The sequence below is a fragment of the Salmo salar genome, chromosome 17, assembly GCF_965601325.2.
Source record: "Salmo salar chromosome 17, fSalSal1, whole genome shotgun sequence".
In the NCBI taxonomy this organism is placed as follows: Eukaryota; Metazoa; Chordata; class Actinopteri; order Salmoniformes; family Salmonidae; genus Salmo; species Salmo salar.
In genome coordinates this window covers 18,088,720-18,100,000 of record NC_138307.1, presented here as the reverse complement: position 1 = coordinate 18,100,000, position 11,281 = coordinate 18,088,720, and the positions used below count along the sequence as shown (strand labels likewise).

At 43.9% G+C, this 11,281-nt stretch overlaps 1 protein-coding gene across 1 annotated transcript in view; it reads left to right on the top strand.

Moving 5' to 3' along the window:
* Positions 1-8,396, top strand: part of LOC106575572 (sodium/potassium-transporting ATPase subunit alpha-1) — a 10,570-nt gene extending 2,174 nt beyond the window's left edge. Inside the window, exons 4-21 of the mRNA XM_014152156.3 lie at positions 485-688; positions 827-940; positions 1,030-1,164; positions 1,756-1,873; positions 1,981-2,249; positions 2,346-2,789; positions 3,044-3,236; positions 3,970-4,145; positions 4,236-4,372; positions 4,528-4,678; positions 4,784-4,952; positions 5,053-5,207; positions 5,366-5,489; positions 5,642-5,787; positions 6,418-6,548; positions 7,471-7,572; positions 7,877-7,968; positions 8,178-8,396. Coding sequence (XP_014007631.1) covers positions 485-688; positions 827-940; positions 1,030-1,164; positions 1,756-1,873; positions 1,981-2,249; positions 2,346-2,789; positions 3,044-3,236; positions 3,970-4,145; positions 4,236-4,372; positions 4,528-4,678; positions 4,784-4,952; positions 5,053-5,207; positions 5,366-5,489; positions 5,642-5,787; positions 6,418-6,548; positions 7,471-7,572; positions 7,877-7,968; positions 8,178-8,206 — 2,889 coding nt within the window. The 3' untranslated portion in view covers positions 8,207-8,396. The remainder of the gene's footprint in view (positions 1-484; positions 689-826; positions 941-1,029; positions 1,165-1,755; positions 1,874-1,980; positions 2,250-2,345; positions 2,790-3,043; positions 3,237-3,969; positions 4,146-4,235; positions 4,373-4,527; positions 4,679-4,783; positions 4,953-5,052; positions 5,208-5,365; positions 5,490-5,641; positions 5,788-6,417; positions 6,549-7,470; positions 7,573-7,876; positions 7,969-8,177) is intronic.
* Positions 8,397-11,281: the final 2,885 nt, after the last annotated feature.

Genomic DNA, 11,281 nt, shown 5'->3' with positions numbered 1-11,281 from the left:
TGTGACAGCAAGTCAGATACACATTAACAATTTTTAACAAGCCACAGGGTAGGTCTAATGCAGGGGACACAATATCTGCAATATCTTCAGCTTTGTGTGGAGAACAATTAGGACAGGCCTAAACATTGTTTTGTGTGGAAAGGATAACAGTTAAACACTATTTTGGTGATGGCTCACAGATAATGATCTGTTGATATTTGCTCCAGGGATTAAGCAGAATTTCCACTACAGGGGCCACATTCACACGGGAACATTGAAAGCACTATGTAGTGATGAGGGGCGAGGCGAGGTATGGGGAGGGACGTCGTTTGACAGATTTTCTTGCTGACAAAAGGGGAGGGGAAAGTTTTGAGTTCCATAGGTAATCACTCTACTGCCTCTTACTCTGCCTCTTGCTCTTCCCTCTTCCTGCTTTCCTCCCTCCTCCTTTCTCTTCACTCTACCTTTTCCCTCTCTCCTTCTCTCTCATCCCTCCCCCATCCAGGGTCTATCCTCAGCTCGGGCTAAGGAGATCCTTCTTCGTGATGGCCCCAACACCCTGACCCCTCCTCCCACTACCCCTGAGTGGGTGAAGTTCTGCAGGCAGCTCTTTGGTGGGTTCTCTATGCTCCTATGGATTGGTGCTATGCTCTGCTTCCTGGCCTACGGAATCCAGGCCGCCTCCGAGGATGAGCCGGCTAATGATAATGTGAGAATTATAGAATTCTGAGATCATTTGAGACTTAACAAATACTACAATGCCTCTAGTGCCTGAAAGGGTTTTCTCACTTAACAGTAACGTAATAGTCTCATAGTCTTTCTCCCTCTTCGTTTCTGTCCCTCACAGTTGTACCTGGGTGTTGTGCTCTCTGTTGTCGTCATTGTCACTGGCTGTTTCTCCTACTACCAAGAGGCCAAGAGCTCAAAGATCATGGACTCCTTCAAGAACCTAGTCCCACAGGTTAGACTTCTGCCTTTTCAAACACCTCTGAGAAGAACTTGATTGTATTGTCATGTCTACGGATTGTAATCCTGTCACTTGCCTTGTAGCAAGCCCTGGTTGTCCGTGACGGTGAGAAGAAGAACATCAATGCTGAAGAAGTGGTGGTTGGAGATCTGGTGGAGGTGAAAGGAGGAGATAGGATCCCAGCTGATTTGCGTATCGTCTCTGCCAGCGGCTGCAAGGTGGGTACTTTACAATCCAAGATCATGGGTCACATATGTAGCCTAAGGCTTCCGCATACTTCGGTTTAGCTCGCATACTACCTTAAATGACCTTTGCTTGAAAAAGTGTCAATAGTACGGTTTGTCCATTTTGAGATGCCGTAGCCAGTATACACTTTCTCAAAATAGTCAGAATGAATCTAAGATAATTCAAGAAATATGTCATAAATGTTGATGTTTTTGCTAAGGAGATCTTAGTTGCTCAATCTAAATAAATATTTTTGGTGCAGTATTTCTCAAGTGAAAAAATGTGAATGAAAACAAATCGTCTATCGTTGAATGACAACAAACACTTCATTGATCACTACTGTTGACCAATGACTGGCGAAGGGGCATAGACTTTGGCTCCTGAACTTCGGCTGGCCTCGAGAATTTTTTTGTGCGTGCACCAACAGCCCCAAAAAAACTTGCCGAGACCAAAACGAATAAAAACAGCACAAAATGTCACCATATTATATGACAAACTATTCTGAACTGTTTCGGATGGGAAGCATGCGGACACTTTTAGTGTCATTCAATGTTGTATTAATGCAATTCTCTTTTCCCACTCAGGTGGACAACTCCTCCCTCACTGGTGAATCTGAGCCCCAGACACGTACTCCAGATTTCTCCAATGACAACCCCCTGGAGACAAGGAACATTGCCTTCTTCTCTACCAACTGTGTTGAAGGTAAATAACTTCTGTAACTAGCCGTAGTGATTGAATAGTTAAAATAACTTGAAATGTATCACTTAGCCATTTTGTGATTCTTAACCATATTCTCCATGTTTTGTCAGGAACTGCCAGAGGTATTGTCATCAACACTGGTGACCACACTGTCATGGGTCGTATCGCCACCTTGGCCACGAGTCTGGAGGGTGGGAAGACGCCTATAGCCAAAGAGATTGAGCACTTTATCCACATCATCACCGGTGTGGCCGTCTTCCTGGGCGTGTCTTTCTTCGTCCTCTCCCTCATTCTGGGATATGGTTGGCTGGAAGCTGTCATCTTCCTCATTGGAATCATCGTTGCTAATGTGCCAGAGGGTCTCCTGGCTACTGTAACTGTGAGTACCGATGAAAAGTCATGTTTAACAAAAACTTCACTCCTAACAACAAAACTTGTTGATTACTTAACTGTCTAATATGGCTTTCTATCGTAGGTGTGTTTAACTCTGACTGCCAAGCGTATGGCCAAGAAGAACTGCCTGGTGAAGAATCTTGAAGCTGTTGAGACCCTTGGCTCCACCTCCACCATTTGCTCTGACAAGACCGGAACCCTGACTCAGAACAGAATGACCGTGGCTCACATGTGGTTCGACAACCAGATCCATGAGGCTGACACCACAGAGAACCAGAGTGGTACCTGCTTCGACAAAAGCTCTGCCACCTGGGCTTCCCTGGCTAGAGTCGCAGGCCTGTGCAACCGCGCCGTCTTCCTGGCAGAACAGAACAACGTACCTATCCTCAAGAGAGATGTGGCTGGTGATGCTTCAGAGTCTGCCCTGCTGAAGTGTATCGAGCTGTGCTGCGGGTCTGTCAAAGCTATGAGAGAAAAGTACAGCAAGATCGCTGAGATTCCCTTCAACTCCACCAACAAATATCAGGTAACCACATGCACTCTTTGTGGTATCTGTGGGTTAACAACGGGTTAAACTGAAGGTGGTGTGATAGACTCAAAATCAGGATGGATGGATGGCTTTTCTCAATCAGCTTGGAAATGCCACTTTGTATCGACATCCAAAAAGTTGCCAGAACTTTAGTTTACCAGGCACTGTAGGCTACTTACTGGTCATTGCCTGCTAATTTAAACTCTCTTCATGGTGTCATCTGATCAAAAACCAACTCATTTCGCCCCTAGCTCTCCATTCATAAGAACATCGCGGCCGGAGAGTCCAAGCACCTGCTGGTGATGAAGGGAGCCCCTGAGAGGATTCTGGACCGCTGCTCCACCATTTTGATCCATGGCAAAGAACAGCCTCTGGATGACGAGTTGAAGGAAGCCTTCCAGAACGCCTACGAAGAGCTGGGAGGGCTGGGAGAGAGAGTGCTGGGTAAGAGGCCACACACCAATATGGGAAAATATGCATTCAAAGGTTTTGGACTGAATGAACAGTCTAGAACAGTGGTATTGAAACTTTTTCAGCGGGGACCCCATTTTTTCAACCAGAATTTCTTGCGACCCCGCCCCAAATTTAATGACATAACCTTAAAGAGGCAATTTGGAGTTGCTACATTTTTTTCCTCAATTTTTTGACTTATTGATAAGTACCTATTGATTCTTGAAGAATATAACTGAATAAATGCCTAATTAGTTCAACTGTCGTAAACCATCATAACCCAAAATATAAGCTTTTTTTTACTCCAATGTTTGTAAACAAAGTAAATGTAAAACAACACTAAATAGCCTCAAAACATGGTTAAACTATCATTTTGATATCATGGATGGTCAATCCTTGCATCCATTGCTCTGTCTATGAGGAGTATCATTTCTCCAGCCCCATCCCTCAGCTTTTTACCGAACCAGTTGTGGGGAGCCCGCTTTGTTATTATTTCAACTGCTGATTGCCGCTTTAAATTTTAACATCAACAAATAACCTTCAATTCATTACATTTTCAAAATTAAAAGAAACCAATAACAACATTATCTTTCTCAAAACCGTTTGTATATTGTCCCATCATAATCTGTACTCTTAATTTATTTCTTTGTAACCGCAATCCAGTTCGACCCAGACTGGTCCATGAAGAGTTTGTTGTGGCGTGTCTCTGACTCTGTGGCTTTTTCAGGTTTCTGCCATTTCCAGCTCCCTGATGACCAGTTTGCCGAATGCTTTAACTTTGACTGCGAAGAGGTAAACTTCCCAACCGAGAATCTGTGCTTCGTTGGCCTAATGTCCATGATTGACCCTCCCCGTGCTGCTGTGCCTGATGCTGTGGGAAAGTGCAGGAGTGCTGGAATCAAGGTATGGCAATATCATACTAAACACAAGACTCTTCAGTCAATCCACATCCACACTTTGACCAGACCACTCCCATTCCCTTCCTTCCCTTAGGTTATCATGGTCACTGGTGATCATCCCATCACTGCTAAGGCCATTGCCAAGGGTGTGGGAATTATATCTGAAGGAAATGAGACTGTTGAGGACATTGCTGCTCGTCTGAAAATCCCAGTTTCTGAGGTCAATCCAAGGTATGTTGCAATTTGCTTGGGGTCATTTCAGTGTATGTCACCATACTGTCTACACTTAAAGAGGAGTGACAGAAGCATTGATTTAGCCTTTTTGGGGCATCATCAGAACAGACCAATACCAGCCCCTATATTTAGCTTATATTTGTACCCTCCAGAGATGCCAAGGCCTGTGTTGTCCACGGTGGAGAGCTGAAGGACCTGTCAGCCGAACAGTTGGATGACATTTTGTCCCATCACACTGAGATTGTGTTTGCCAGAACTTCTCCTCAGCAGAAGCTGATCATTGTGGAGGGTTGCCAGCGTCAGGTACTATTTTATTGAATTAATTCATGCTCATGAGTCAGTCAGAATGATTGCATCTTACTTTTGGAGTTTCTAACATCTGTAAACACCTCTCTTACTTATCCACAGGGTGCTATTGTAGCTGTGACAGGTGATGGTGTGAACGATTCTCCTGCTCTGAAGAAGGCTGACATCGGTGTTGCTATGGGTATCTCTGGATCTGACGTCTCCAAGCAGGCTGCAGACATGATCCTCCTGGATGACAACTTTGCCTCCATCGTGACTGGTGTTGAAGAGGGTAAGAGAAGCTCTGGCAATGACCATCAATCTGCTGGGTTTTTCCATCCTTCTCTCATCACCCTGACTATTCCTTCCCCCTATCCTCTATTTCCTCTCAGGTCGTCTGATCTTTGACAACTTGAAGAAGTCCATCGCCTACACCCTGACCAGTAATATTCCAGAAATCTCACCCTTCCTCCTCTTCATCATCGCCAACATTCCACTGCCCCTAGGAACAGTCACCATCCTCTGTATCGACCTGGGAACTGATATGGTGGGTCTTTCAGATGTGGATACTCCTCCTTTGTGAACAATCTGATCATGTGTTCTGGTGCGTTATGAAGAGGTTGTTTGGAAGGTCCTTGAACTAACATCAAAGTTACCAATAAAACATTTCTAATTTGGATGATCTTTCCCATCATTACCTTCCAGGTCCCAGCTATCTCCCTGGCCTATGAAGAAGCTGAGAACGACATCATGAAGCGACAGCCCAGAAACCCCAAAACTGACAAACTGGTGAACGAGAGGCTCATTAGCATAGCCTACGGTCAAATTGGTAAGGAGTTCATTGGGCCCTTCTTCTGTTTTGCCTGCCTTTACCGGGTCTTGTTGCGTTGTATGTTGGCCAGTCAGTTTCATAGCACATTAACAATCTGATCAATGTCACTTCACTGACAAAAATACACTCCTCATTTTTACTCTTCACAGGTATGATGCAGGCCACAGCCGGTTTCTTCACATACTTTGTGATCTTGGCTGAGAACGGGTTCTTGCCCATGGATTTGCTAGGTATGCGTGTGGACTGGGACAACAAGATAATGAACGACATGGAGGACAGCTACGGCCAGCAGTGGGTAAGTACACAAACACTGCTCTGCTTTTTGCTGTACTAACGGATTAGCATTGGCCTTGTTTTGATCTGATAAGTTCTCGATAAGAGCTTTTTCAATCTCTCTCCCAATTTTTTTGTTTAGTTTATTCCAGAATACATGGCAGCTAAACGCTGAATTGCGTATATATCTGGAAATTCAAGATAACAAAATAAATCAATAAATCAATAAATGTGATACAGTATCAAGAAAGTTGAGAAGTCATGTATGGGATCATGGATCAGGGTTGTTGCACAGCTTGCATTTCGGATAGTCAGCAGCGGAAATATTGATGGTCTTGAGGAAGACGGAGCATCTCAGTCACAGCCAGAGATTCAGACAGACAGGTCCGTAGCCTCAGCAGTGCACCTCACCGGCCCCAACAGTCCTCTCTGTTATTTTGGGCTTCGTAGATAGCTTGCTACTATTCCTCCAGAACTACCATTTGTGAATGCCACTGCTGCCACTGGCACACAGGTTCACCACACATTTGGTAACAGAGTAGTCAGTAATCTTCACTGCTGTAATGTACCAATGTAATAAACATTCTTATTTTTATCCATATGTCTCTCTACACACGCGCTCACTTTCTATGGTCTATGATCCATCCTTCAGACATATGAGCGCAGAAAGATTGTGGAGTTCACCTGCCACACAGCATTCTTCGCCAGTATTGTAGTTGTACAGTGGGCCGATTTGATCATCTGTAAGACCAGGAGGAACTCCATCCTTCAGCAGGGAATGAAGTGAGTACACACATCGATCTTTGTGGTCTTGGTCTAGGTTTGGGTCTTAAGAGGTTTTTTCTGAAGCTTGATCTTCACTGCTCTGGTCTTGACTTACACATCCCCAGAATCAGAATCACCTTTATTCACCAAGTACATTTACACATACTCACAATTGTACTTGGTGCAATATGGTGCTGCTAGCAACAGACAACATTAAAGGCCAGAATACAGACAGAGTAATTGACACAAAGTTTAAATACATTATATACAAAATTGATAAAATGTGCAAAGAACTGAAGAGTAAGAGAGGATATATACATTTACAGTATAAATATATTGTAGAGAATTCAGGGGTAGCCCCGACCGGGACTTGAACCCAGGTCCAGCAACTGTCAAGCCAACACCTTAATAATTACACCAAACCTCTCGATGAGGTTGCTAGGTGTTGGGATAAGGTCGCTACATTACCCCCTTCCTTTGGGAGAGTGTGTCCCCACGTTTCTCTATACCATGTCCCTGACATGTTCCAACCTCTCCAGTGACCTCATGGCCACCATCCCATTTCTGACACCAATGTAGCAAATTCAGGGGGTAGCCCCAAACGGAACTCGAAACCAGGTCCAATGACTGTCAAGTCAACACCTATACCATTACACCAAGAGGCCGGAACCTCTAGACAAGGTCGCTAAGTGTTGGATACTTGATGCAGTGTGCATCACAGATTGCATAGTGCCTTGGTCACTATTGGCCAGTTGGTGAGGGCCACAGCACAGGGAAAGAAACTGTTCAGGTGCTGGGTGGTTTTGGTCATGATGAAGCTGAACTGTTTGCCAGATGGGAGTTAATGTGCATACAGCCCTGCAACTGACTTCTAAATCAATATCCACCCTGTTGGAATCAAATCCATGATTTTTTATATATTTTTCTTCTCCCATCTCAGGAACCGTATTCTCATCTTCGGACTGTTTGAGGAAACTGCCTTGGCTGTCTTCCTGTCCTACTGTCCTGGAATGGATGTCGCCCTCAGAATGTACCCACTCAAGTGAGTAGACCCTTCTGATTCTCTTCTCTATATCAGCTTGGAATAAAACTCCCCCATTTTAAAAGATGAGTGGTAAAATGGATGGATATTACAATGGGTGGAGTAGACTACTGTGGCCTCAGGATCAGTTGGGGTTCACTAGTTAGCTGAAGTGTAACGGGGTTTACTGCCCAACCAAGAGAGAAAACGCCATTTGACATTTAGGGGCCCTGTAAGAGCATTACCTCGCTGTTTTATGCTCAACTTAATCTCCTTATTCTTTTCTTCTCTCTTTCCTTCTCTCTTTTCTTCTCTCTTTCCTCAGGCCTTGCTGGTGGTTTTGTGCCTTACCCTACTCTCTGCTCATCTTCCTCTATGATGAGGGTAGGAGATACATACTGCGACGAAACCCAGGAGGTAAGTGCTCAGGGACTATGGACGAAAACAAGCTGTTAAGATTGCGTCGACAATTTTACATCAAAGTGAATTATTTATTGTGTTATAACATGACAATGGCATGCAGGATTGGGAAGGATGAATTATTTAATTTGTCTCATGTAGATTTTCTGTGATGAGATGAAATGTAACTAATTGTGTTCTTCTCTCTGAATTTTCTCTCCTTTAAGGTTGGGTGGAACAGGAGACCTACTACTGACAAAAAGAGGCTATCCCCAGGATCACTCAATGTCACTCTGCAGCTACATCTCAACCAACAACATTACACTACATTTCAATCTGCTACATTACCATTACATCCAATGAACACTGTGATGGTGCACTCAGCTGCATTGAGGAGTTCTTGATTGTGATAATGCAAATTGAAATAAACATCACTTCAACACTAATGCTTAAGACTGTATTCATTTTTTTTGTCTGAATTATTTTGATTTATTGGTTTGGATTTAATATAAGACATGTAGGCTTAAATTGTGTTGCATCTATGGGAGAAATAACCTAGTATAGTTGCGTCTTATTTGTTTAAAGTAAATATCCAGTGTTTGCATAGTTCTATGAAATATGACATATAATGAATTACAATATGAGTGAAATAGTTTTTACTTCCAAAAAATGATATTGAAGTATGTTAAAAAACAGCTTTTCTGCGTTTGAATGGTGTGGGCGTACTCCAACAACAGAATGGTGTGGTCGTATATCGGTCATTTAAAATATTCAACAGCTGATTGGCCAGCTCTGCCAATATGTCAACGTGATGTCATGGTATATGAGGAAATAGCTAACATTTTTTAAACAGTCTTTTTGAGGTGGGGCTTTTTTTCTCTAATTTATGCTTTGGCCAGAAATATGAGTGAGTATACAATGAGTCAACAACATTATTTCGGTGTGAGTTAATAGAATATTAACTTTTAAAAGTGAGATTTTAACTTTATAGTTACTTTTAAGGTCAAATGTTTTTATCTCAATATCAAATCATTTCTGGTTAACAATTAAGTACCTTACTGTGATTGTTTTCAATTAAAATGGTCAAAAAGAAACAAAAATATCTTCTTAAAAATTAAAATTGCACGGCCGAGAGCTACCCAGTGACACAAGCCTACCAGACGAGCTAAACTACTTCTGTGCTCGCTTCAAGGCAAATAACACTGAAACATACACGAGAGCACCAGCTGTTCCGGAAGACTGTGTGAGCCGATGTGATTAAGACATTTAAACTGGTCAACATTCACAAGGCTGCAAGGCCAGATGGATTACCAGGACGTGTACTGCGAGCATGCGCTGACCAACTGGCAAGTGTCTTCATTGACATTTTCAACCTCTCCCTGTCCGAGTCTTTAATACCAACATGTTTTAAGCAGACCACCATAGTGCCTATGCCCAAGAACACTAAGGTAACCTGCCTAAACAACTACCCGTAGACCCGTAGCACTCTGTAGCATGAAGTGCTTTGAAAGGCTGGTCATGGCTCACATCAACACCATCATCCCAGAAACCCTAGACCCACTCCAATTTGCATACCGCTCCAACAGATCCACAGATGACGCAATCTCTATTGCACTCCACACTGCCCTTTCCCACCTGGACAAAAGGAACACCTATGTGAGAATGCTATTCATTGACTAGAGCTCATTCAACACCGCAGTGCCCTCAAAACTCATCAATAAGCTAAGGACCCTGGGACTAAACACCTCCCTCTGCAACTGGATCCTGGACTTCCTGACGGGCCGCCCCCAGGTGGTAAGGGTAGGTAACAACACAGCCGCCACACTGATCCTCAACACAGGGGCCCCTCAGGGGTGCGTGCTCAGTCCCCTCCTGTACTCCCTGTTCACTCATGACTGCACGGCCAGGCACAACTCCAACACCATCATTACATTTGCCGATGACACAACAGTGGTAGGCCTGATCACCGACAACGACGAGACAGCCTATAGGGAGGAGGTCAGAGACCTGGCCGTGTAGTTCCAGGACAACAACCTCTCCCTCAACGTGATCAAGACAAATTAAATGATTGTGGACTACAGGAAAAAGAGGACCGAGCACGCCCCCATTCTCTTCGACAGGGCTGCAGTGGAGCAGGTTGAGAGCTTCAGTTCCTTGGTGTTCACATCACCAACAAACTAACATGCTCCAAGCACACCAAGACAGTCGTGAAGAGGGCACGACAAAACCTATTCCCCCTCAGGAGACTGAAAACATTTGGCATGGGTCCTCAGATCCTCAAAAGGTTCTACAGCTGCACCATCGAGAGCATCCTGACTGGATGCATCACTGCCTGGTATGGCAACTGCTCGGCCTGCAACCGCAAGGCACTACAGAGGGTAGTGCAAACGGCCCAGTACATCACTGGGGCCAAGCTTCCTGCCATCCAGCACCTCTATACCAGGCGGTGTCAGAGGAAGGCCCTAAAATTGTCAAAGACTCCAGCCACCCTAGTAATAGACTGTTCTCTCTGCTACCGCACGGCAAGCGGTACCGGAGCACCAAGTCTAGGTCCAAGAGGCTTCTAAACAGCTTCTACCCCCAAGCCATAAGACTCCTGAACATCTAGACAAATGGCTACCCAGACTATTTGCAGTGCTCCCCCCTCTCCCCCTCTTTACACCACTGCTACTCTCTGTTGTCATCTATGCATAGTCACTTTAATAACTCTACCTACATGTACATACTACCTCAAATAACCGGTGCCCCCGCACATTGACTCTGTATCGGTACCCCCCCTGTATATAGTCTCGCTATTGTTATTTTACTGCTACTCTTTAATTACGTGTTACTTTTATCTCTTATTCTTATCTGTATTTTTTTTAACTGCATTGTTGGTTAGGGGCCGTAAGTAAGCATTTCACTGTAAGGTCTACTACACCTGTTGTATTCGGCGCATGTGACTAATAACATTTGATTTGATTTGATTCTTAGCAAAGACAAATTTCTCAACCAAGAATTTTGCTAGGACTGTCTGTGAGTGATCTGAGTGGTGAGGGGAAAACTGAAAACTAGCTGTTATTGGCCGAGAGGTTTGCAACCCTCTTGTTATTGGTCTATTAACTAATTTGTCACCAGGCAGGCCAAAACTCCATACCACCAAAACAGGCTGAAATTTCAGGCAGTCTTTTCAAACAGCTCTTAGACTTAAATGGCATTATCATAATTTTCATAAATTCACAGTATTATTCCAACCTCATAGTGTGTAAAAATATATAAAACAAAGGAATATCTAGTTTTTGACTGCACTGGACGTTTAAGCACTTGAGAATTTAGGATTGCACATGTTATT